We start from the raw sequence: 26,307 nt of genomic DNA on the forward strand, positions 1-26,307 counted from the left end.
GCTCACTCCAACCTATTAGATGTGCTAGACCAGAGTTGGAGAAAACTTACAGGACAACAGCTCTCCAGGAACAGGGGTTGAGCCCCGTTGACAGTATTTCCTAAACTCAGTCCTGCCCCCCACTGCACGTTTTGGTTTTTGCCCTAAAATTACATAGCCAATTCAAATGAAATCTAGCGCTGATTATTTTAAATCAGCTGTTTAGTGCTAGGGCAAACACCAAAACCCACACCTAGGGGAGGACCCAGGACAGTTTGAGAAACTCTGCGCCTGCCATATCAGACCTAAATAACTTTTTATTTTATCTATGTGACCTTTCCTGGTGATCCTGGACTGTAGACACTCAACACCAAGAGTAGTTTCACTGTTTGACTAGTGGTCCTTAGTGCCAACAGTCAACCCCCCAGGTTACTTAAACTATTATACCCCAAAACACATCGTTAAACCATTCCTAGAGCCCTCAAACTTAAAGCCAGTTCCACTGCATTTCTCCCCCCCTAACCAGGGACTGACTTAGAACTGGGACACCAGGTGGGTACAATTTAACAAGTAGAACGGAACCCAGCCAGCAGGCTCCGGACCCGCAGGGTAGGAGTTGAATGACCTAGATGTTATGACAAATAACCGCTCCAGTGTGTACTGTAGACACTGGTTCAGATCAGTTACACTCACTGCCATATTGATCAATAGTTATGACAGGGTGAATTTCTATAAACCACATTTCACAAGTCTGAAAATGCTAGTCCGTCAGCTTCGCGTATCCCATTTACTAACCACTAACTATATTCCTTTATCGCCAAAGACATCAAATGGGAGCTTCTACACCCAAAATTATTAACTCTTACACACCACAGAAATAGTTTGTCACCATAAAAAGGCATGTGTTTATTTCTTTAAATGTACAGACACCCTCTAGCGGTAGCGGTGAAGCTGCAGGGTATTGCGTCTCTTCCAGGCTGCCCGGCGGGAACCACCCATGGTCAGGTGGAACTTGTGGCCCTTGCCCAGGCCACGGCTCTTCTTGCCCGCAGACGTCAGGCCACGCATCTCCCTGTGCTTGTGCACGGGCCTGGTGATCCATTGGGTGTCGGGGTTGCGTCTGATAGCCTTGTGGAAGGTGTCAATCAGGATCACCTCGAAGAACTTGTAGGTGGAGTCCTCTCCTACCCAGTAGGAGGCCAGCACCCTCAGGCCTCCACAGTGACGGCCAGCACGCTCCTGTTGGGGAGACCGAATACCAAGTAGGTCAGACAAGTCACATCCAGAAACTTGTATGAATGTAAATTACTGATTTGCAATGTTCTGGGGTCTGGTCTAGTGACAGCACTGCCAACCCCATACTATGCATGGCAAGGGGTATTACCCAGTTACGCCACATTCAAGTCCTTCTTTTACTCTACCCCACATCTGTTGAGCAATTCTAGCACTATCTATATATATATATCTATATATATATCTATATATATATATATCTATATATATATATACACACATACACATATATATATATACACACACATATACATATACACATATATATATATATACACACACATATACATATACACATATATATATATACACACACATATACATATACACATATATATATATACACACACATATACACATACACATACACATATATATATATATACACACACATATACATATACACATATATATATACACACACACACATATATATACACACACACTAAAAAAGGTATGGGAAGATCTAAAATGATAAAATCCCACTGCCTGACACATAGAGCTGTACAACATATGGATTTGTCTCAACATTGAAGTAATCATCAAGTCCAATGAAGAGAATACCATTCACTTAGTTTCATACAATACAGTTTTAAATACAACCAAGATACTTTTGGAAAGGACGCGTTATTTTCTGTAATGTGGTTTCAGACAAATTGGCTTATTTCAGACTGGTTTCACCATAGTCGATAAGATGGGGAAAAAAGTTGAGCATCATTAACCACATTGAGAGGACGCATTATTGATGAAAAGGGTTCGATTTAGAATGTGAGCCTTGTTTCAGAGGGAAGTGGGGCCAATATGAAATTACTTAGATTTAGATTTGGAATTGAGCGTAGATTTGCCAAGTCAGGTCAGATCTGTGACATCCCTGTGCAGTTCTATGTAACTTCTCCCTGAAGCGTACTCATTCACTATCCCCCATGGACATGGAATACTGACTGATGTAAGATTTTCTTTGTATAAAAAAAAAAATTTGCCCAAGCTTACGTCAATACCATGCTTTCAAGTCTTAAAGTGAGCAAATGCAACATTTGGGGAGAAAGGAAAAGAATCAGATGCACTTGTTCAGAAACTTACCTCAGCAGTGGACTGGAGGCTGCGGGCAAACTTGATCTGGTTAACACCATGGTGGACGGGCTTGCCGTAGGTGGCACCCTTGGGCACGGGGCGCTTGCGGCCTCCACGGCGAACACGGACACGGTAGATGACGTAGCCTGTCATAAGACAGCGACATGTCAAGGAATAAAAGACAAAACCACTTGGTCTACCTTTCATGTGAAGCCACACTTTCAAACATATAAGTGACTTGAATGTATTTGCGAAACCACAAACAGACAACGGGAATACAATTACTGTCTAATACAACAATTACTGGCTCTCTCACAACCGGCCCATTATTGGGAGTCCCATAGGGCGGCACACATTTGGCCCAGAGTCATCCGGGTTTGGCTGTCACTATAAATAAGAATTTGTTCTGAACTTGCCTAGTCTGTAGTGGGTTTGTCGTGATGCCTCTAGCAATGAGATGCCGTGCCTTAGACCACTGCGCCACTCGGGAGCATGTAGGTAGGGGTAAAGTGACTATGCATAGATAATAAACCTCGAGTAGCAGCACTGTTAAGGGGAGGGGAGGTCAACGTAAATTGTCCCGGTCACCCACCTTGTTTGCACTTGTACCCCAGTCTGCGGGCCTTGTCTGGTCTGGTGGGTCTAGGCGCACGGTGGAGACCAGAGAGCTGACGGTACTGCCAGCATCGGACGCGCAGGAGAAAGCGCATCACGTCGGACTGCTTCTTGCGCCATAGCTCTTGCATATATTTGTACGCTCCCATGTTGGATTAACTGTGAAAAAGGCAAATAGAAATACGTAATGATCACCATTAAATACTGGGATTTAACCGTTACTCTAGTTGGAGGAAAAGTTAGGCACCGACAATTTGCCAATCTTCTTTCAAAGCCATGATATACCAAATTGGCTAGATAGCCAACACGTTTACTTTGTTTACAACGTAATGTAACCTTTAAATAATCAAGTCACGAATGACATCTTCGGGATACATTTAATTTAGCATGTATTAAATTGGAGTCTACATGCACGTGCTTTTGGGGCTAATTTCTGTTTCATTCTAGACCCCCTGGAAATCAGTCTTCGGGCAGTAGGAGGGTCGCGGTAGGCCCTGATGCAAAGAGTCCTACACACTGGATAGGTAGCTAGTTAACCGGCTAGCACTCCATAGTAGATAACCACTAAAGCTGAAATATTTACTAGTAAAAACCCGTAACGCAACAAATGCACATAGTTTTATAAACACTGAACTTCAATGTCTATCAACTTTCTAACCTCGCTCTTAGGCAATGTATAGACCAATAGAAGACCCGTGCATTACCTCGGATACACAATGCAATATTCATATTTTCAGAAATGAAAAAGCAGAAATGGAGGTAGTGTGTGATTACCTAAGCATTCCGTTAACTAACCCCAGAACTATACAACCTGATGGCCATGTTTTAATACAGATTTCTGATGGATTGTACATACTGAAAAATTATAAAATGCACTCTTACATGATGGCGTACCTGCCGGAAAGAAAGAAAAAACGTACCCAGTATGCTTTATCAAAACGTCAGTGACACAGTTCCGGTCAGATACGCCTGGGTATTGTAGTTTATTCCAATCATGTAAATATTTTTCATATACCTTTCACCTAACTTAATTTAATAACCTGGATTTTGATGGTCTTGACATTTTAGAACACAACCACATTGAAATAAAAGTATTTGGTACTTACTTTTGTATATTGAGATTTGGTCCACTACACTTGTCGATTTTACCATTCTTATTGGTAGCCGGTAATATACATTTATATTTGACATTTATTCATGCATATTAATACATTTGTGTTATTTATACAGTGCATTTTTCTTAAAATTCACCGCTCCCCTCGCCTCTGCACATGCGCAGAAAATCATTGGAACTTCCTTGTCAAAAGAGAATGGATGTGATTTTAGCTAGCTAAATAACTTCAAAGTTGGTTAGCTACCCAGTTTACTCCAATAATAATTGTAATCTCTCCGTTTGGCCAACTCTTACACCAAGGTACTTGTTTTATCGTATCAAGCCAGCTACCTAAACTTTGGATGCGATGTTGACGAAGATGCTTCAGCTACAGTAGTTCATTTTTCTATTTATTTTACATTTATTTTTGTGCTATTGCAGGTTTTCGCGTATTCGAAATGGGGAAAGGCTGCAAAGTTGTGGTGTGTGGTTTGGCATCTGTAGGAAAAACAGCCATCCTTGAACAGCTGTTATATGGTAATCACGCAGTTGGTAAGTTGATGACTGAATTGGTTGTATTTGAGAGATTAACACGGTATAAATGTGCTTGTAGTGTTAAAAGGGAATTTGCAATGTAGCCTCGAATGTCCAGTTATTGGGAGCAAAACAGCGTTCTGCAATTCTTTCACTATACAACTTTTGCAGTTGAAATCTGTAACTAAGTTTGTGTGTGGCGTGAATTGAAGACCATGGTCTGGGGTAAGCCGGAGAACTGACCGTCCGACATGGTGTGGCCTTACGCTCCACAGGGAGCCAAAGGAAACAAATTAATGCTATAGAATATAGATACTGTATTTCACCGAGAGTTGAGTGAGTACTGCTTACCTGCCAGACTGTTGAACACAACCATTGAATTCCATTGTCTCCTGTCTGTTGAAGGCTCAGAGTCCACTGAGACCCAGGAGGATGTGTATGTGGCGTCGGTGGAGACAGACCGCGGTGTGAAGGAACAGTTACGTCTCTATGACACCAGGGGGCTCCACGACGGCCTGGACCTTCCCAAGCACTACTACTCGGTGGCAGACGGCTTTGTGCTGGTCTACAGCGTGGACAGCCTGGAGTCCTTCAAGAAGGTGGATGTCCTCAAGAAGGAGATAGACAAATCCAGAGATAAGAAAGAGGTACTGGGATTGTGACTGTTTGAAACTCTCCTTAAGCTTTGCTAAGTGTGTGTGGTTTTGTTAAAGTGAGACAGGTTTCGTTGATTGTTTTGGCCATAGACAGCTAATCAATCAAATGTATTTATAATGCCCTATTTACATCAGCAGTTGTAACAGTACTTTTATTCTAACCTGGCCTAGACCCCAAAGAGCAAGCAGAAGCACAGTGGCCATAACAATAAAAAACGATCAACCAAGACACAAATCAGAACCTTATGCTATTGTTGTTTAGTTGGAGTGTCCCCTCTTCCTGCAGGTGATGGTGATCGTGCTAGGAAACAAGACAGACCTGCGTGAGCTTCGTCAGGTGGAGCACGAGGCAGCGCAGCAGTGGGCGCGGGGGGAGAAGGTCAAGCTCTGGGAGGTCAGCGTCACAGAGAGGAACTCTCTCATTGAACCCTTCACTATTCTCACCAGCCGCCTCACACAGCCTCAGAGCAAGTCTGCCTTCCCTCTTCCAGGACGCAAGAGCAAGGGCACGACGTCCAACGACATCTGAACTGTACTCAACCTTGAGCGTACCTAAGATCCAAGTACTTCGGGGGAGGGGGAGATGTCAGAGTAGGATCGATGAGTTAGCCAGCCAACTTACATTAATATTCTGACTTCATGTCAAGATAGATTGCCATGAAATATGGGCAAAGACATAGTAACTGACTTGACAACCAACAACCTATTAAATTCCCTTAAAATAAAGCTTTTCTATTTTTTAAATACAATTGAAGTCAGAAGTTTACATACACCTTAGCCAAATACATTTAAACTCAGTTTTTCAGAATTCCTGACATTTAATCCTAGTAAAAATCCTGTTTTTATGTCAGTTAGGATCACCACTTTATTTCAAGAATGTGAAATGTCAGAATAATAGTAGAGTGATTTATTTCAGCTTTTATTTCTTTCATCACATTCCCAGTGGGTCAGAAGTTTACATACAATCAATTAGTATTTGGTAGCACTGCCTTCAAATTGTTTAACTTGGGTCAAACGTTTTGGGTAGCCTTCCACAAGCTTCCCACAATAAGTTGGGTCAATTTTGTCCCATTCCTCCTGACAGAGCTGGTGTAACTGAGTCAGGTTTGTAGGCCTCCTTGCTCACACACTCTTTTTCAGTTCTGCCCACAAATGTTCTATGGGATTGAGGTCAGGGCTTTGTGATGGCCACTCCAATGCCATTTTGCCACAACTTTGGAAGTATGCTTGGGGTCATTGTCCATTTGGAAGACCCATTTGCGACCAAGCTTGAACTTCCTGACTGATGATTTGATGTTGCTACAATACATCCACATAATTTTCCTACCTCATGATGCCATCTCTTTTGTGAAGTGCGCCAGTCCCTCCTGCAGCAAAGCACCCCCACAACATGATGCTGCCACCCCCGTCATTCACGGTTGGGATGGTGTTCTTCGGCTTGCAAGCCTTCCCCTTTTTCCTCCAAACATAACGATGGTCATTATGGCCAAACGGTATTTTTTGACAATAAGTACGATCTTTGTCCCCATGTGCAATTTCAAACCGTAGTCTGGCTTTTTTATGGCGGTTTTGGAGCAGTGGCTTCTTCCTTACTGAGCAGCCTTTCAGGTTATGTCTGACTCGTTTTACTGTGGATATAGATACTTTTGTACCTGTTTCCTCCAGCATCTTCCCAAGGTCCTTTGCTGTTGTTCTGGGATTGATTTGCACTTTTCACACCAAAGTATGTTCATCTCTAGGAGACAGAACGCGTCTCCTTCCTGAGCAGTATGACGGCTGTGTCGTCCCATGGCGTTTATACTTGCGTACTATTGTTTTGTACAGATGAATGCGGTACCTTCAGGTGTTTGGAAATTGCTCCCAAGGACATGTGGAGGTCTACAAAAAAAATTCTGAGGTCTTGGCTGATTTCTATTTGATTTTCCCATGATGTCAAGCAGAGGCACTGAGTTTGAAGGTAGGCCTTGAAATACATCCACAGGTACACCTTCAATTGACTCACATTTTGTCAATTAGCCTAAAGCAATTACATCTTCTGGAATTTTCCAAGCTGTTTAAAGGCACAGTCAACTTAGTGTATGTAAACTTCTGACCCACTGGAATTGTGATACAGTGAAATAATCTGTCTGTAAACAATTTTTGGAAAAATGACTTGTCATGGACAAAGATGTCCTAACCGACTTGCCAAAACTATAGTTTGTTAACATGATATTTGTTGAGTGGTTAAAAAAACAAGTTAATGACTCCAACCTAAGTGTATGTAAACTTCTGGCGTCAACGGTATACTTGCAAATCAAGAGATGTATCTTAATGTTTTTCAAAGTAAGCTGGCTAAATTAGTGAACCTGCTTTGTGATATCATACACCCCTATGGTTTCTGTGTGCTCCATCCTATGGGAGGGTTATAGTAGCTGCTTTACAGCAAGGTCTAGGGAGTGAGGCATATTACTACGTAGTGTGTATGGCCCACCAGTTTACTACCTAGTGTATGGCCCACCAGTTTACTACCTAGTGTGTATGGCCCACCAGTTTACTACCTAGTGTATGGCCCACCAGTTTACTACCTAGTGTATGGCCCACCAGTTTACTACCTAGTGTATGGCCCACCAGTTTACTACCTAGTGTATGGCCCACCAGTTTACTACCTAGTGTATGGCCCACCAGTTTACTACCTAGTGTATGGCCCACCAGTTTACTACCTAGTGTATGGCCCACCAGTTTACTACCTAGTGTATGGCCCACCAGGTTACTACCTAGTGTATGGTCCACCAGGTTACTACCTAGTGTATGGCCCACCAGGTTAATACCTAGTGTATGGCCCACCAGGTTACTACCTAGTGTATGGCCCACCAGTTTACTACCTATTGTATGGCCCACCAGTTTACTACCTAGTGTATGGCCCACCAGTTTACTACCTAGTGTATGGCCCACCAGTTTACTACCTAGTGTATGGCCCACCAGTTTACTACCTAGTGTATGGCCCACCAGTTTACTACCTAGTGTATGGCCCACCAGTTTACTACCTAGTGTATGGCCCACCAGTTTACTACCTAGTGTATGGCCCACCAATTTACTACCTAGTGTATGGCCCACCAGTTTACTACCTAGTGTATGGCCCACCAGTTTACTACCTAGTGTATGGCCCAGTGGCAAAAAAAAACCAAAGGTACTACCTTGATCAGGTCTGATGATCAAATGTCTGTTTAATCAGTTGCACCCTAAATGGTTGGTTGTGTATTTGTTAAATACTTTATTCTTTGTACATGTTTGAGAATTTTTTTATTAACTTAATTTATTTGTCACTTTACTAAACTTAAATTCCTAGTGGGTAGGAATGGGATAAAATGTAGGACACAATTGTCTGAATTGTTGTGAAGAGAATGTGGCTTCTGTAGTGCATCCAAATATATCCTTTCTCCTGAAGTGGACACTCGTTCACTACTACAAATCTAAAAGCATTGGATTGGAGGCATGGAGCAGGAGTTTCCACTATGTTTCTTATACCAGTCATTTCCTTTCAATTCAAGGAATTGAAGTGAACCTATGTTCCAATTCTCTTTCCTCCCAAAGTGTACATGTCTTGTGTATGAGACCTAGCCAAAGAACATTTTTGTGCTGCTACTTAGTTTTTTATTGTTGTCCATTGTTTTGACATATGCATGTATTTCAATTTAACAATAAAATGGAGGGACTGTTATTTAAAGAAATCAGCAAAACATGAAGCACAACTTTCCCACCTAGACATTGTGCTGTATAGGCTACAATATGTTTCAGCTATATGTTATAGATTCAGATAGACATGCAAGAGGGCTTACACTAATGGCAACTAATATCTGAAAAATTCACACTGAAATGAGATTTGGAATTCTACCAGGAAACCATGCTGTGTGTGACAGGTTTATATAAACAGACCAAACATGTAGAATTCATTTCCTTTCGAAGCACAATTAGCTAAAAATTAAATCATTTTAAAGAACTTCAAGGAAACAGATTGAAAAGCATTATTGCCAAAATAGATGCTTATCTACGGGTCGGAGAACTTAAATACCATAAACAAAATATCAGGAGATGAAGACTTAAATTCCAAGATAAATATCCTCCCCTATTCTCTACCCTTCCTGTTCCCCCCACTCCATCCCAGAAGGAGCTCTGACACCCCCTAACCTCCCCCTCTCATGTTGCCCAGGGTCGTAGTTGTTAGGGCATGCAACAGAAAACGTTTTGCTATGGGAAACAAATGAACTTTTGTTATTGGACAAGTCCAGGTTGTGCCTAATGAATACGACCCAGTCCTGTGTATCTATGTGGCGTATCTCTTGGTCCACTGTTTGGCTATCCTGTCGTGCTCTGGTCTGTTGGTTGTGTATTGAGTGGCGATGCTTCCTACCAGAGGGTCAGCTGTAAGGGGTGGAGAACACGCAGAGTTATAGATAGGGCTTCAATGATAGCTTTGATCTGCCAGTACATATGCACACACGGAATTCCACATATGACAATGTTTGCACTTCAAAGCAGCCACTAATCAATGAATTTCAATGGAACCCACATTATAGTAGTATATGGTGTCTTAGGTCTTACCAGGGTTGCAGTCAGTGAGCAGGGAGCAGATGGACAGCAGCACCTTGGAGATGGTGAGGGCGGGGCTCCAGTTGTCCTTCAGGATGTCCAGACAGATCACACCCTGACTGTTGATGTTACAGTGGTAGATCCTGGTACGGAACGTCACCTAGGAAACAAAGTAGCTCTATATCAATACACCCCGACTTGTTTATGTTCCATTGGTAGATCCTGAAAGCAACACAGAAAGAATCTACTCAACAATGCAAACCGATGTTCAGTCTAATCTCATGGAAGCCAAATTTCCATTTAAGCCTTTTTGAGTCTGGCTTGGTTAAATTGACCATTAACTGTTTGAAATTTGCAGAGAACTAGAGACCCTGAATTTCAATAAAATCAAAGTGCCATAGCTCCCTCTGGTGGTCAATATGGCAATAACAAGTTCCCGTCTCTAGTGAGAAAGTGGTATCCTACATAGCTGTGTAATATTGAGGAATGTTCTAATAATTGTTTGAGTCCGCTTGTTTTGACTAGAGTGTTTACCTTGGGTGGTTTGAAGGGGTAGTCTGGTGTAAAGGCGATATCTAGGAAGAAGACCCCTCCCTCGTACACAGAGCCTGGTGGCCCCAGGATGGTGGATCTCCACTCATAGATGTTGTCTCCTTTTGGACCCGCACTGCAAACAGAGGTACATTACACTGTTTCATGCAGTGGTGGTCGGTGCCTTTTTTCATGAGTATGGCCTTATTACAGCATATTGATGACTGTCATTCATATTCCATTCACCCAGTTCAATGTAACAGTGATAGGTTTAGGCTACTACATGACACTAATTTTCCCTGTACCCATCATGAGGTTGCTTCAACCTAGCTTATTAATGAACGTTTATAACGTAGGTGCACACAGGTCGAGAGAAAGATTTGAGGTGACAGACGGTGACACATTCAATACTGCCTTGCACACTCTTGCTTGCATCTAGCTGATATAGGGTGTAATCATTAGTCCAACAGTTGCAAACAATAGTTTCTATTCGACAAATTCAGGTATGTTTATCCCCGTTTTGTTCCGTTTAAGAAACATTAACAGAATCGGCGGAATGAATAGACCCCTTATCACCCTTAAAACACAGTTTACTTTCATAGCAGCCACAATGTATTCCTTCTCGAATTGTGTGCTCTCCTCTCACCTTCGCTTGTGGACTTCAATGCACAACAGCAGCTGTGTGTGACGAGGAGAAAAAACCTTTCCAAGCCAAACTATATCATAACCGCTACACACAGCCTACATCATTGTCACCATATTTTGTTTATTTATTTAACTAGGAAAGTCAGTTAAGAACAAATTCTTATTTACTATGACGCCTACATCGGCCAAACCCGGACAATGCTGGGCCATTTGGGAGTCCCATAGGGCGGCGCACAATCACGGCCGGGTGTGATGCAGCCTGAATTAGTTAAAGTAACGTCATAGTCAACATAGCTAACTAACACATTAGTAAACCCACTACAATCATGATGTAATGTTACAGTGTACAGTCAGTAAGCAGTTTAGCACTTACACCAGCGGGCCCTGGTAGCAAAGAAAATGTGTAAAACCAAAAGCTTACCTTGACTTGGAAGATTTCCAGTGTTGTGTTGGATAATCATAGCCAGCTAGATAACCTCTGTTTGAGCAAGGTGTTCGAGTAAGCCAAACTAGCTGGCTGCACTTGCTAAGTGAAACTAAAAGACAAAATCTCTCTCCCACTTGCTTCTCCTTCATTTTGGAAGAAAATAAAATTTGTTCAAATCTGCTCAACTATTGTCTCTCCCCTTGAGTCAACTACTCACCACATTTTATGCACTGCAGTGCTATCTAGCTGTAGCTTATGCTTTTAGTACTACATTTCTCTCTGATCCTTTGATTGGGTGGACAACATATCAGCTCATGCTGCAAGGCAAGAGCTCTGATAGGTTGGAGGACATCCTACGGAAGTTGTCATAATTACTGTTTAAGTCTATGGAAGGGGGTGAGAACCATGAGCTTCCTAGGTTTTGTATTGAAGTCAATGTACCCAGAGGAGGACGGAAGCCAGCTGTCTTCCAGCAACACCATGGTGCTACCCTACAGAGTGCTGTTGAGGCTACTGTAGACCTTCATTGCATAAGTATTTAGTACAGGTTTATCTAAAAAGGATAACTTAACGTTTTAACATTATTATTTTTATTACAATTCACTGAGGATGGTTCTCCTCAGCTGTCTTCTTCTTTGTGTACTGACTCATCACATCTCTAACCCATTAGCAGCTGCTAAACACAGTGTAATGTACACTAGGCTGTTATTACAGAAAAGATAGCATAATGACACCACTTCAACAGAGCGGCTGAAAGACTGAAGAAACACTACCCATTCCTGATAATGGCAATCGCACAGAGATACAGTACATTACGTATAATACTATCTATTCTATTTATGTGGGCAATCAGCCCGTGAGTGAACATTCCTTTCAGTAATGTAAAGGGAATATTGCATGAATATAGAATGAATATTAGGAGTGATCTATCCGAGGTGGTCTTTCCATTTCAAGTACCTAGCATCCCAGGAGTAATGGGAACGCATCAAGGTTTTCTTCATTCATGAAACACTATGGATGGTATGTTTAATGTAGGGAAGACAACATGGCATTCATTTGATCGTTTAGTGGGTTTACTTCCTCCCTTTGCTTGTTTCCCAGAGGTGTTTCCTCCCTAGCTGGATATAAACCACATCTCCAATGTCTGTTCTGTTCCCACAAAGCCTTCAGGAGACGTATAGAGCAAAACCACCCGGGGATATGAATCAGAATGAATCAGAAACTGAAGAGGTGTTAAAGAGGGGGAACCCATCTGCCAGAAACTGTTTGGAAACTGAATGAAACAGGAAGGTATTTATTACCTGGATAAGAAACACATTTCACTTTCATAAAAGATTTTCTACAGTGTGTCCCTCCCTTTGTTGAACTGAAATTGGTACTTAATGCAGTTTAAACCAAGTAAAATGTTATTCTCCAAATCCCTTACAAATATATCTGATGATTTATGCATGGATGGTGCCTTCATTGATCGTGTCCACGCTTATAAATATCTGGGCATCCCGGATTGACGAAAAAGCTCTTTCAAAAAGCATGTTGATGAGTTAAGAAATGAAGGATGAAAATGGGATTTTATAAAAATAGGTCATGCCTTTAATTAAATAGGAGAAAACTAATAATTCAGTTGACATTCATTCTGGTTATAGACTATGGGGATATTGTCTATATGACTATGAATGCAGCTGCCACTGTTTTGAAGCCATTGGATGCATAGCACATTCCACTTTATTTCGGGCGATAGGTTCAGTACACGTCACTGCACTGTATCAGAAAGGCTGGTCCTTTCTGTAGATGAGTTGGACTCTTTGTTTATAAAGCCCTCCTGCATAAACTTCTGCCGTACCTTACTTCATTATTAACTTATAGTATGACTTCCCATACCCGGTCTCAAGGTTGGCCATCTCTGTGGATCCCTTCAATCTCAACGGAGTTGGGCACATATACTTTTAGTTTTTTTGCACCTTGTGCGGAAAGATCTCCAATGCACTTGGAGGAATTGGTGCCTTTAGGGCAGGAGTATTCAACCGGGGGTCTGCGGAGGTTCTGCAGGGAGTCAAATCAAATGTTATGTCACATGCGCCGAATACAACCTTACCGTGAAATGCTTACTTACTTAAAAGCCCTTAAATATTTCTTTAACTGCATTGTTGGTTAAGAACATATTTACAAAATAAACGGTTACAAAATAACAAGGCTATATACAGGGGGTACCAGTACTGAGTCAATGTGCCAAAGTACAGGTTAGTCCATGTCATTTGTACATGTAGGGAGGAGCAAAGTGACTATGCATAGATAAATCACGAGTAGCAGCAGTGTAAAAACAAGAGGGGGGGGGGGTGTCAATGTAAATAGTCTGGGTGTTGTTCAGCAGTGTTATGGCTTGGCGATAGAAGCTGTTAAGGAGCCTTTTGGACCTAGACTCCGGTACCGCTTGATGTGCGGTAGCAAAGGCTGGAGTCTGACAATTTTTGGGGCCTTCCTCTGACACACCTAATATATAGGAATATAAGAATGTGAAATGTCCAAATAATAGTAGAGAATGATTTATTTCAGCTTTTATTTCTTTCATCACATTCCCAGTGGGTCAGAAGTTGACATATACTCAATTAGTATTTGGTAGCATTGCCTTTAAATTGTTTAACTTGGGTCAAACGTTTTGGGTAGCCTTCCACAAGCTTCCCACAATAAGTTGGGTGAATTTTGTCCCATTCCTCCTGACAGAGCTGGTGTAACTGAGTCAGGTTTGTAGGCCTCCTAGCTCGCACACTCTTTCTCAGATCTGCCTACACATTTTCTATAGGATTGAGGTCAGGGCTTTGTGATGGCCACTCCAATACCTTGACCTTGTTGTCCTTAAGCCATTTTGCCACAACTTTGGAAGTATGCTTGGGGTCATTGTCCATTTGGAAAACGCATCAAGGACCAGGATGTCTTGCTCCCAGGCAGACTAAATAACTTTTTTGCCCGCTTTGAGGACAATACAGTGCCACACTGACACGGCCTGCAACTAAAACATGCGGACTCTCCTTCACTGCAGCCGACGTGAGGAAAACATTTAAACGTGTCAACCCTCGCAAGGCTGCAGGCCCAGACGGCATCCCCAGCGGCGCCCTCAGAGCATGCGCAGACCAGCTGGCTGGTGTGTTTACGGACATATTCAATCAATCCCTATCCCAGTCTGTTGTTCCCACATGCTTCAAGAGGGCCACCATTGTTCCTGTTCCCAAGATAGCTAAGGTAACTGAGCTAAACGACTACCGCCCCGTAGCACTCACTTCCGTCATCATAAAGTGCTTTGACAGACTAGTCAAGGACCATATCACCTCCACCCTACCTGACACCCTAGACCCACTCCAATTTGCTTACTGCCCAAATAGGTCCACAGACAATGCAATCTCAACCACACTGCCCTAACCCATCTGGACAAGAGGAATACCTATGTGAGAATGCTGTTCATCGACTACAGCTCGGCATTTAACACCATAGTGCCCTCCAAGCTCGTCATCAAGCTCGAGACCCTGGGTCTCGACCCCGCCCTGTGCAACTGGGTACTGGACTTCCTGACGGGCCGCCCCCAGGTGGTGAGGGTAGGCAACAACATCTCCACCTAGCTGATCCTCAACACTGGGGCCCCACAAGGGTGCGTTCTGAGCCCTCTCCTGTACTCCCTGTTCACCCACGACTGCGTGGCCACGCACGCCTCCAACTCAATCATCAAGTTTGCAGACGACACAACAGTGGTAGGCTTGATTACCAACAACGACGAGACGGCCTACAGGGAGGAGGTGAGGGCCCTCGGAGTGTGGTGTCAGGAAAATAACCTCACACTCAACGTCAACAAAACTAAGGAGATGATTGTGGACTTCAGGAAACAGCAGAGGGAACAACCCCCTATCCACATCGATGGAACAGTAGTGGAGAGGGTAGTAAGTTTTAAGTTCCTCGGGGTACACATCACAGACAAACTGAATTGGTCCACCCACACAGACAGCATCGTGAAGAAGGTGCAGGAGGCTGAAGAAATTCGGCTTGTCACCAAAAGCACTCAAACTTCTACAGATGCACAATCGAGAGCATCCTGTCGGGCTGTATCACCGCCTGGTACGGCAACTGCTCCGCCCACAACCGTAAGGCTCTCCAGAGGGTAGTGAGGTCTGCACAACGCATCACCGGGGGCAAACTACCTGCCCTCCAGGACACCTACACCACCCGATGTCACAGGAAGGCCATAAAGATCATCAAGGACAACAACCACCCGAGCCACTGCCTGTTCACCCCGCTATCATCCAGAAGGCGAGGTCAGTACAGGTGCATCAAAGCTGGGACCGAGAGACTGAAAAACAGCTTCTATCTCAAGGCCATCAGACTGTTAAACAGCCACCACTAACATTGAGTGGCTGCTGCCAACACACTGACTCAACTCCAGCCACTTTAATAATGGGAATTGATGGGAAATGTAAAATATCACTAGCCACTTTAAACAATGCTACCTAATATAATGTTTACATACCCTACATTATTCATCTCATATGTATACACTGTACTCTATATCTACTGCATCCTTATGTAATACATGTATCACTAGCCACTTTAACTATGCCACTTTGTTTACATACTCATCTCATATGTATATACACTGCACTCAATACCATCTACTGTATCTTGCCTATGCCGCTCTGTACCATCACTCATTCATATATCTTTATGTACATATTCTTTATCCCCTTACACTTGTGTCTATAAGGTAGTCGTTTTGGAATTGTTAGCTAGATTACTTGTTGGTTATTACTGCATTGTCAGAACTAGAAGCACAAGCATTTCGCTACACTCGCATTAACATCTGCTAACCATGTGTATGTGACAAATAAAATTTGATTTGAGACCAAGTTTGAACTGTCTTGAGATGCTGCTTCAATATATCCACATAATTTTCCTCCCTAATGATGCAATCTATTTTGTGAAGTGCACCAGTCCCTCCTGCAGCAAAGCACCCCCACAACATGATGCTGCCGCCCCCGTGCTTCAAGGTTGGGATGGTGTTCTTCGGCTTGCAAGCGTTCCCATTTTTCCTCCAAACATAACGATGGTCATTATGGCCAAACAGTTCTATTTTTGTTTCATCAGACCAGAGGACATTTCTCCAAAAAGTACGATCTCTGTCCCCATTTGCAGTTGCAAACCGTAGTCTGGCTTTTTTAATGGTGGTTTTGTAGCAGTGGCTGCTTCCTTGCTGATGTTGATATTGGATTCGTTTTAGTGTGGATATAGATATTTTTGTACCCATTTCCTCCAGCATCTTCACAAGGTCCTTTGCTGTTGTTCTGGGTTTGATTTGAACTTTTCACACCAAAGTACATTCATCTCTAGGAGACAGAACACGTCTCCTTCCTGAGCGGTATGACAGCTGCGTGGTCGCATGGTGTTTATACTTGCGTACTATTGTTTGTATAGATGAACCTGGTACCTTCAGGTGTTTGGAAATTGCTCCCAAGGATGAAACAGACTTGTGGAGGTATGCAATTTTTCTTGGCTGAGGTCTTGGCTGATTTGTTTTGATTTTCCCATGATGTCAAGCAAAGAGGCACTGGGTTTGAAGGTATGCCTTGAAATACATCCACAGGTACACCGCCAATTGACTCAAATGTCAAATTAGCCTATCAGAAGCTTCTAAAGCCATGACATCATTTTCTGGAATTTTCCAAGCTGTTTAAAGTCACAGTCAATATAGTGTATGTAAACTTCTGACCCACTGGAATTGTGATACAGTGAATTATAAGTGAAATAATCTGTCTGTAAACAATTGTTGGAAAAATTACTTGTGCCATGCACAAAGTAGATGTCCTAACCGACTTGCCAAAACCATAGTTTGTTAACAAGAAATTTGTGGAGTGGTTGAAAAAACAAGTTAATGACTCAAACATAAGTGTACGTAAACTTCCAACTATACACACAAAAAATTGAATTATTTATTTCAACGTTCTTATAAATATAGCTAGCAACTGAATAAACACATTTTGAATGACCTACAGTGGAAAAGAGGAGTGTTATTTTTAATTATGTCAACTTTATTTCTCAACTCCTAATATAGGCTTTGAAAAAGCATCTTCTTACCAGTCGGCTGGTAATCTTTCTTTCTTGGCTCTATTTAATCCGTATTGTGGAAGTTCAGCATTACTGTGGGGGCAATGTTCAGGCGTCAATGGAGACTGCATTCATGCATATGTCGGCTCAATCGGAAAATTACCTTCACATTTCTATCGTGCAATCTATAACGCTTCAGCAATACAGCCTGAATAGAGCCCTTACTTTTTGCCAACACATAGCTAACCTTGGTTTAAACAACTCCAAACACATTTTTGTTAATAGCAGCTATCTTTACCTAATAGAATGAGTTTACACTTCCTCAACAAAAATAACAATCGACCAAATATATTCATTTTAGAATGTTGATTACTTCCTCCTTGCCATTCAGCTGATAAGACATTATAAATATATATACACATTTCTTTGCTAACATGATGGGGGTCCCTGGGTCACCGATTTACTTGGCCAGGGGTTCCTGGGTCGCTGGTTTGCTTGGCCGGGGGTTCCTGGGTAGCCGGTTTGCTTGGCCGGGGGTTCCTGGGTAGCCGATTTGCCTGGGAGCGGGTCCCTGTGCAAGAAAACGTTGAAGACCCCTGTTCTATGGCATTTCAGACTGCTATTAGGGGACCTTTTTACTCTATCATGTGTCTATGTATTGGTTTTGTATGATAAACTGCACTACGTTATGTGTATATTGTATTTTGATGTGTATTGTTGTGCTAAACAGGGCTCACCTGGAAAAACAAACCTTGGTCTCAGTATTGACTCCCTGTCAAAATAAACAAATCACTGAAAATACAAGAGGCAACAGTTTCCCAACGAACCATGAACACAGCAAGGAAAACAGCCTCTATTATTCCAATAATGGGTCCAACTCCAATGATCATGACCTCGGAACAAACACAGCTCCTTTCAGATATAACAGCTCAGAGATACAATAGGTAGCAGCACTACTTTGGGTTTATAAGAGCTAGCTAACAACGCAGCGTGGGCTAGACACTTCCACCCCAGGGAAAGGCCTTTTTATAGATATGAAAAGCTTTAGAGACTTTGGCAGCAGTCACACACACCCCATCACAGTCACACACACCCCATCACAGTCACACAACAGCTTCAACACTAACAGTAACATTGTAATGTGTAAAAGAGTTGAAGTCCCCGCCCACTCGCAGAAATCTAATTAGCATACCCCCCCAAAAATCCCTATACAAATCTGTCACTAAGCTAGAGATACGTTTTTGCATTGGATGCATTTCAATCCACCGATGTCGCACTTCTGCGGTGAAAAGTGAGAGCTCGGGCGGTGTTTGTCAGACCATGAGATGTCCCGAAAATCGGTCTTCTCACAAAATTGTCTGCAGCGTCCGATCAGTTTGACCTACAAAAAAATAAAAGTATATATGGAGACTGTGCCAAAAATAAAGGGTTAAATAATTGTAAAAAATAAAATACTATTTCCTGATCTTTCTTTCTTGGGCTCCAGAGTGGCGCAGAGTTCTAAGGCATTGCATCTCAGTTCAAGAGGCATCACTACAGTCCCTGGTTTGAATCCAGGCTGTATCACATCCGGCCTTGATTGGGAGTCCCATAGGGCAGCACACAATTGGCACAGCGTCGTCTGGGTTTGGCCGAGGTCGGCCGTCATTGTAAATAAGAATTGACTTGTCTAGTTAAATATTTAAAAAATGTCCCATGTCTCTCAGATATAAAGACAGACACTTCAGAACAAACTTCATTTCAATTTTGTTTTGGCACTATCCACAGTCAATATGTTATCCAAAGCATTTGTATAGGTTAATAGCAGTAAGGGCCTTAACATTGTAAATCAAATAGTTAAAATGGCCCTTGATATGACCTTAAAACAATTCCATAAAGCTTAGTAGAGTCCCCTCCCCCGACTTAGAATGTTATGGGTTAAGAGAAGGAGAAAAACATCCTTGGCTCTCAATCTAAAAAATAAGTTCAGAGTAGACTAGAGGGAGTAAACAAAGAATCACCTGCACCTCAGATGGATTACAATAACTACTGGCACACTTCCTGAAGTGAAAATATCTTTAGGAGGCACAAACAAGCACACAAAAAGGATCTGAATACTTATGTAAATCCTTTTATAATTTTTTTATAAAAACCTGTTTTCGCTTTGTCATTATGGGGTATTGTGTGTAGATTGATGTGACGTAAATAAATGTGGAAAAATGGAAGGGGTCTGAATACTTTGAATGCACTGTACACACACACTACAAGCCTTCAACATTCAATTACTGTCATGAGCCTTAACGCTGAGAATGTCAGGAATCCAGCGAGACGCTACCGCAAGGCCAGACACCCAGGGGCTACATCCTGAAGGGAGGGAGTATGAGTGTTTGTCAAAGTAAGGAAAATGAGTGCTAGAAAAAAAAGTGCAAGGGAGCAATAGCCAAAGAGCAATCTAAGGAAAACGAATGGAAGTGAGCGAGAGAGATGGGGAAGTGAGAGAGTATGTGATGTTTGCACTATGACGACAAGACCGTTTAAAAATAAAACAAGGCTGGGGTGTGTGTGTGGCATGCCATGTCAAGTATAATTCGATTTTGATGAATGGCATCTGAGGAACGTAGTGTCCATAAGAAAACATGACATGCTTGCTATGGCAGAAAACATCCAGTTCGGGGGAAAATGGACTTACTGACAGGTTCATTAAAACCCCTAATTACCTCATGCAAAGAGCGTACATTGCATTTAAAGATAGTGTGAAAAGGGCATTTGTGGCCTTGGACCCATCTGCATTGTAGGTTTACTGGGTCGACTGATCTTTTTACATTATCATTTGCTTCATGGCTCCAGCAACTATGGTGATACATAACCAGGCCAGTGCAGTACGGCCAGTCTCAATTGTGTGAAAAAGGGAAGTGTCCATCCATCAGAAACACCCCACAGACAGATTAATCAATGAGTAATCCAGCACACATCTGCAAGGCATCGGCCTAGCCTCCTAATTATTCATACCCAAATGAACAGACTGTTCAATGAAGCATACTAAATAGAGATGTACGAAAATGAATTCCCCTTTTCAGCTACTTAGCAAAGGGAGCATAGAGAACACAACTAGTGTGTGTTTACATACACAGTGAGAGGATTATATAGAAGTGCAACACTGCAGGCTCCCTCAGTGGCAGGGGACAAAGACTCATCATTAACAGATCTGACAACTGGGTTTTAACGCAAGTCTCCTACACCGAGCCATAAGACTGTGCTAGTCTGCTGAGCTAAAGCCTAGGCATTAGTTCGGGGAGCTAATGCAAGTCTTCAGGTCTCAGGCAAGACGATTTGTCACACAAGCTTGGTTCACTGAATTACTTCCGTTCTTTGACACAACCACCAGGTCTGGTCAGTCCACCAGTCTGGTCACAGCAGACTGTCTCTGGTTGGAACATAGCGCATAGAGTCAGCCCCCCCCCCCCCCAAAGCACGTACCTCCCACCTTCCCAAGCACCTGGGCCACACGTGGTGATGTGGTTCTAAACCCCCATAATCCCTTTGGATTAACCAGGACTCCTTCCTCTTCCCCAATACCACAGCAGCACCATAGCAGGCCACAAAAAAACACCTATGGATTGAATGACTAAATAGGATTCCTTTGTTCATGGTCCTCTTCAGCTGCAGAGTGTAAAGCTAAAATAAATTACGTCGATTGAGCCAGCCTCTGACAAATCCATAGCAGTCATATGCCAGGGTCATCGGCTAGCTAATGGTCTGTTTTGGAACTGGTGTGTGTCTGTCAGTTGTGGTCTGGAGAGCTGCTCCAACATGCAATCAGGTCACTTCTCAAGGTCTAGACAGGATCGTCATGAGCCACAATTCCATAAAGTGAGTGTAGACTGACTGCATCACAGCAGCTTGTTGTCAGCAGCAGAGAGTAAATTCTGACCTCATTGAACAAGATATACACTACCTTCAGAAAGTACTCACACCCCTTGACTTTTTCCACTTTGATGTTACTGCCGGAATTTTAAATGTATTCAATTGAGATTAGTTACAATCTACACATAACACAAAAACGGAAGTGTTTATAGAATGTTTTTTTTATTAATAAAAAATGTAAAGCTGAAATGTCTTGAGTCAATAATTAGTCAACTCCTTGGTTATGGCAAGCATAAATAAGTTCAGGAGTAAAAATGTGCTTAACAAATCATATAATAATAGGCATGGACTCATTACGTGTTCAGTAATAATAGTGGTTAACATGATTTTAAATAACTACCCCATCTCTGTACCCCACACAAACAATTATCTGTAGGGTCCCTCAATTGAGTAGTGAATTTCAAGCACAGATTTAACCACAAAGACAAGGGAGGTTTTTAAATGCCTCGCAAGGAGCAGCTATTGGTAGGTGTAAAATTTTTAAAAAGCAGACATTGAATATCTCTTTGAGCATGGTGAAGTTATTAAATTACACTTTGGATGGTGTATCAATGCACCCAGTCACCACTAATATACAGGTGTCCTTACCTCAGTTGCTGAGGAGGAAGGAAACTGGTCAGAGATTTCACCATGAGGCCAATGGTGATTTTAAAATGGTTAAAGAGTTTAATGGCTGTGATGAGAAAACTGAATGGATCAAAAACGTTTATCTTACTCCACAATACTAACCTAAATGACAGAGGTGAAAAGGAGGAAGCCTGTATAGAGTAAAAGTACTCTAAAACATGCATCCTGTGTGCATTAAGGCACCAAAGTAATACTGCAAAAAGTGTGGAAAACACACTTTCTGTCCTGAATACAAAGCATTATGTTTGGGGCAAATCCAACACATCACAAAGTACCACTTGTCAAGCATGGTGGTGGCTGCATGATGTTATGGGTATGCTTGTAATTGGAAAGGACTAGAGTTTAAAAATAAAATAAAACATTGGAATATAGCTATAAGCACAGGCAACATCCTAGAGGAAAACCTGGTTCAGTCTACTTCCCAACGGACACTGGGAGACAAATTCACCTTTCAGCAGGACAATAACCTAAAACACAAGGCCAAATATACACTGGAATTGCTTACAAAGACAGCATTGAATGTTCCAGAGTGGCCTAGTTGCAGTTGACTTAAAATTGTCTTGAAAATCTATGCGAAGACTTGATCAACAACCAATTTGACTGAGCTTGAAGAATAACGTGCAACATTGTACAATCCAGGTATGCAAAGCTCTTAGAGACACAGCTGTAATCGCAGCCAAAGGTATTGACTCAGGGGTATAAATACTTTCAGTACCAGTCAAAAGTTGACACACTTACTCATTCCAGGGGTTCTTTATTTTTACTATTTTCTACATTGTAGAATAGTGAAGCCATCAAAACTACGAAATAACACATATGGAATCATGTAGTAACCAACAACAAAAAAAGTGTTAAACAAATCGAAAATATATTATATTTTTGAGATTCTTCAAAAATTGTGTGTATCATGTCGCACACGCACACACACACACACACGCACACACACACGCGCACACACACGCGCACACACACGTACACACACGCACACGTACACGCACGCACACGTACACGCACACGTACACACACGCACACACACACACACGCCTACCTGCAGTTCGGTGGTGGATCCAAAGTAATGTCAGCCAACTCCTTCTGAATTCTGAAATAAAGCACAAATTAAAATGATATCATTACTCACATGGTCTTGATTCTTACAGCAGATAACTAATATGGAACAAGCATAGCCACATGAAGTATTTTGGGTGGGGGCTATGAGAACAAGATACATTGTCATGGCAGACAACCAAAATGCCCAGAAGGCTAATTTTACCAAAGGATTGAGACAGATCGTAAAACAGGTTGAGGACAAACAAACTCCATTGTGCATTTTTTTTAAAGCATTCCTCTTACCACAATTTAATATGCAAATGAGTTAGCCTATGATTCAATGGATGACAATTTAAAAAAAGTTTGACAACCGTGAACTGAAGATGGTTGAGAACATTTTAAAACGGTCGAAAAATATTTATATACGCAACATATTCAGAAAGTTGTCCACTACAAATCAAACACAGTGACACGCGCCAGGAAATTATAAGACGATACATTATATCAAGAGTGGCTGCGCGTGAGCTACTATATTACAACATATCAACTCAATGAAACATTGTATTTGACAGCAACAATCAGCCTAGTCCTTACCTTTTGGCGCTGGTGGAGAGGAGTTTGGAGGTCTTGCTCATGATGGCTTTGCTTTCTGCTCGTTTCTTAGGCGCGTTTATTTTTAACTGCTGATAAATTGAGGAAGAAGAACTAACGCTGGCACGTGAATCCTCATCCGACATAACGACCTGTACAGACAAAAATAAAAAGCAACATTCAGGCTACAGAAAAACAAACACCTAAGATCTATAGCCCCACAGTTCGGCAACACTGCCAATATTCGATGTATGCTATCAACAACCAGCGGCAACAATGCGACCTTTAGCGTAACTGGCTCCAAGCAACGATGGGTTCAGAGGTTTACATACTCAATTCAGTATGAACTTATCCTGCTTATAGTAAAATAATTATCCCCAGTCTTTCATAAGGCTCTAAGAGATTAACCTAGTGACCTTATGCTAATGTTTGCACTGAAGCGTTATTTTAGCTGGGTTGTGCTACAACAAAGGAGCACACAGCTCTTATTCTTTACAGCCAAATAAGAACGACGAGGGGGGTTGCCTATTGCCTTATTCCCTCAATTGATTAAATAGCCCAATGTAGCCTAAAATGGATTGGACAATGTAGCATTCGTTTGGGGAACTTTTCTCATTCCCACTGAGTGAGTACTCATTGACTTGAAACTTTCACTTTGAAATCAGATGCCCATAAGAGAATTTGCCGAATATTTATGCTAAACTAGTTGAATCTGTAGACCGAAGCCAATGTGTTTTTCAATTCGACCGAATATTGGCATCTTTATTCCTCGACAGGCAGCAAAAGCTGATCTCAGTCCAGTCTTTAGGACAGACAATTTTCTTCAATTTCCCCCGACGGATAGATCCTATCCACCGACGAGATCCAAATGTCGACCCCCAGACGCGCCAAACAATACAATATGGATACATATTTCACGATATTTTAAAAGCCTTCATTGTTAGATATGCCCACCTTGCTTTGTGTCGGTGAATGCCTGGACGCGTGCCTCTTGCAGAGCGGAAGTGTGGGTACAGCAGCAGACGTAGCTACAGTTATCCAGGGCAATGGATTCCCTCTCGGTTGAGTACACCCGATGACAACGTCAAATTGAGAGCTAGCTGAGCACTGCTCTAAAATTCGGAAAAGAGAAAGTCAACAGACAGGTGTGCGCTGATTCTAACAGACTATTGTGGACATAAGCCTATATACACTGAACAAAAATATAAACGCAACAATTTAAAATATTGAGTTACAGTTCATATAAGGAAAATAGTCAATTGAAATAAATATATTAGTCTGTAATCTATTGATTTCACATGACTGAGAATACAGATATGCATCTGTTGGTCACAGATACCTTAAAAAAAAGGTAGGGACATGGATCAGAAAAGCAGTCATCATCTGGTGTGACAACCATTTGCCTCATGCAGCACCACATCTCCTTCACGTAGAGTAGATCAGGCTGTTAATTGTAGTCTGTGGAATGTTGTCCCACTCCTCTTCAATGCCTGTGCAAAGTTGCTGGATGTTGGCGGGAACTGGAACACACCGTCTGTCATACACGTAGATCCAGAGCATCTCAAACATGCTCAATGGGTGACATGTCTGGTGAGTATGCAGGCTATGGAAGAACTGGGACATTTTCAGCATCCAGGAATTGTGAACAGATCCTTGCGACATGGGGCTGTGCATTATCATGCTGAAACATGAGGTGATGGCGGCGGATGAAGGGCACGACAATGGGCCTCAGGATCTCGTCACGGAATCTCTGTGCAGTCACATTGTCATCGATAAAATGCAATTGTGTTTTTGTCCATACCATAACCCCACCGCAACCATGAGGCACTCTGTTCACAACATTGACATCAGCAAACCGCTCACCCACACGACACCATACAAGCTATCTGCCATATACCAGGTACAGTTGGAACTGCGATTCCCCTGTGAAACACACTTTTCCAGCGTGCCAGTGGTCATCGAAGGTGAGCGTTTGCCCTCTGAAGTCAGTTATGACGAGTACGCAGATAAGCTTCCCTGAGACGGTTTCTGACAGTTTGTAAAGAAATTCTTCGGTTGTGCAAACCAATAGTTTCATCAGCAGCCTGGGTGGCTGGTCTCAGACGATCCCGCAGGTGAAGAAGCCGGATGTGGAGGTCCTGGGCTGTCTGCGGCTGAGAGGCCGGTTGGATGTACTGCCAATTTCTCTAAAATGACATTGGAGGCAGCTTATGGTAGAGAAAAGAACATTAAATTATCTTGCAACAGCTCTAGTGGACATTCCTGCAGTCAGCATGCCAATTGCACACACCCTCAAAACTTAAGACATGCAACCATTGTGGCATTGTGTTGTGACAAATCTGCACGTTTTAGAGTGGCCTTTTATTGTCCCCAGCACAAGGTGAACCTGTGTAATGATCATGCTCTTTAATCAGATTCTTGATTTGCCACACCCATCAGGAGGATGGATTATCTTTGCAAAGGAGAAATGCTCACTAACAGGGATGTTAACAAATTTGTGCACAGAATTTAAAAGGAAAGCTTTTAGTGCTTCTGGAAAATGTTTTGAATCTTTTATTTCAGCTCATGAAACATGGGACCAACACATTACATGTTGTAGGACGGGCTCATTATAATGGCTGGAATGGAACAGAGTCAAACGTGATTTCCAT

The 26,307-nt window shown here is 42.3% G+C and overlaps 3 protein-coding genes and 1 non-coding gene across 7 annotated transcripts; 1 reads left to right on the forward strand and 3 right to left on the reverse strand.

Annotated features, from left to right (window-relative positions):
- Positions 1-857: 857 nt before the first annotated feature.
- Positions 858-5,107, reverse strand: LOC109907378 (60S ribosomal protein L15). 3 transcript variants are annotated; one of them, XM_031793428.1, is made up of 4 exons: positions 4,937-5,107; positions 2,936-3,117; positions 2,353-2,489; positions 858-1,218 (listed from the first exon to the last, which is right to left on the reverse strand). In XM_031793428.1, the coding sequence occupies exons 2-4, from the start codon at positions 3,105-3,107 to the stop codon at positions 913-915; spliced, it is 615 nt and encodes a 204-aa protein (XP_031649288.1). In that variant the 5' UTR covers positions 3,108-3,117; positions 4,937-5,107; the 3' UTR covers positions 858-912. The 3 variants fall into 3 exon arrangements, with proteins under 3 accessions (XP_031649288.1, XP_020360897.1, XP_020360898.1); XM_020505308.2 differs by lacking the exon at positions 4,937-5,107 and adding an exon at positions 3,841-3,904; XM_020505309.2 differs by lacking the exon at positions 4,937-5,107 and adding an exon at positions 3,733-3,880.
- Positions 1,911-2,000, reverse strand: LOC116354547 (small nucleolar SNORD12/SNORD106). The gene has a single exon (XR_004203883.1). It is a non-coding gene; the product is annotated as a small nucleolar SNORD12/SNORD106 (small nucleolar RNA).
- Positions 4,225-5,990, forward strand: LOC109907379 (NF-kappa-B inhibitor-interacting Ras-like protein 1). The gene is made up of 4 exons (XM_020505310.2): positions 4,225-4,372; positions 4,493-4,603; positions 4,991-5,232; positions 5,528-5,990. Exons 2-4 carry the CDS (start codon positions 4,510-4,512, stop codon positions 5,768-5,770), a joined length of 579 nt encoding a protein of 192 aa, XP_020360899.1. The 5' UTR covers positions 4,225-4,372; positions 4,493-4,509; the 3' UTR covers positions 5,771-5,990.
- Positions 5,991-8,854: 2,864 nt separating this feature from the next.
- LOC109907380 (ubiquitin-conjugating enzyme E2 E1-like) lies at positions 8,855-24,810 on the reverse strand. Of its 2 annotated transcripts, none has more exons than XM_020505311.2 (6): positions 24,611-24,810; positions 23,660-23,808; positions 23,067-23,117; positions 10,342-10,474; positions 9,820-9,967; positions 8,855-9,639 (listed from the first exon to the last, which is right to left on the reverse strand). In XM_020505311.2, exons 2-6 carry the CDS (start codon positions 23,800-23,802, stop codon positions 9,542-9,544), a joined length of 573 nt encoding a protein of 190 aa, XP_020360900.1. In that variant the 5' UTR covers positions 23,803-23,808; positions 24,611-24,810; the 3' UTR covers positions 8,855-9,541. The 2 variants fall into 2 exon arrangements, with proteins under 2 accessions (XP_020360900.1, XP_031649289.1); XM_031793429.1 differs by lacking the exon at positions 24,611-24,810 and adding an exon at positions 23,940-24,178.
- Between the last annotated feature and the right edge of the window lie 1,497 nt (positions 24,811-26,307).

Source organism: Oncorhynchus kisutch, linkage group LG17 (assembly GCF_002021735.2).
Source record: "Oncorhynchus kisutch isolate 150728-3 linkage group LG17, Okis_V2, whole genome shotgun sequence".
Lineage (NCBI taxonomy): Eukaryota > Metazoa > Chordata > Actinopteri > Salmoniformes > Salmonidae > Oncorhynchus > Oncorhynchus kisutch.

What these genes read in the sequence shown, in the direction of transcription:
- LOC109907380 (XM_020505311.2), bottom strand. Translation starts at nt 23,802, where the DNA reads ATGTCGGATGAGGATTCACGTGCCAGCGTTAGTTCTTCTTCCTCAATT. An exon ending in ACCCCTTCAAACCACCCAAG is followed by an intron (nt 9,968 to 10,341) that starts GTAAACACTCTA and finishes TTTGTTTCCTAG; the next exon opens with GTGACGTTCCGTACCAGGAT. An exon ending in GCTCACTGACTGCAACCCTG is followed by an intron (nt 9,640 to 9,819) that starts GTAAGACCTAAG and finishes CACCCCTTACAG; the next exon opens with CTGACCCTCTGGTAGGAAGC.
- LOC109907378 (XM_031793428.1), bottom strand. Translation starts at nt 3,107, where the DNA reads ATGGGAGCGTACAAATATATGCAAGAGCTATGGCGCAAGAAGCAGTCC. An exon ending in GGGGTACAAGTGCAAACAAG is followed by an intron (nt 2,490 to 2,935) that starts GTGGGTGACCGG and finishes GTCTTATGACAG; the next exon opens with GCTACGTCATCTACCGTGTC. An exon ending in GCCTCCAGTCCACTGCTGAG is followed by an intron (nt 1,219 to 2,352) that starts GTAAGTTTCTGA and finishes TCTCCCCAACAG; the next exon opens with GAGCGTGCTGGCCGTCACTG.
- LOC109907379 (XM_020505310.2), top strand. Translation starts at nt 4,510, where the DNA reads ATGGGGAAAGGCTGCAAAGTTGTGGTGTGTGGTTTGGCATCTGTAGGA. An exon ending in ATATGGTAATCACGCAGTTG is followed by an intron (nt 4,604 to 4,990) that starts GTAAGTTGATGA and finishes TGTCTGTTGAAG; the next exon opens with GCTCAGAGTCCACTGAGACC. An exon ending in AATCCAGAGATAAGAAAGAG is followed by an intron (nt 5,233 to 5,527) that starts GTACTGGGATTG and finishes CTCTTCCTGCAG; the next exon opens with GTGATGGTGATCGTGCTAGG.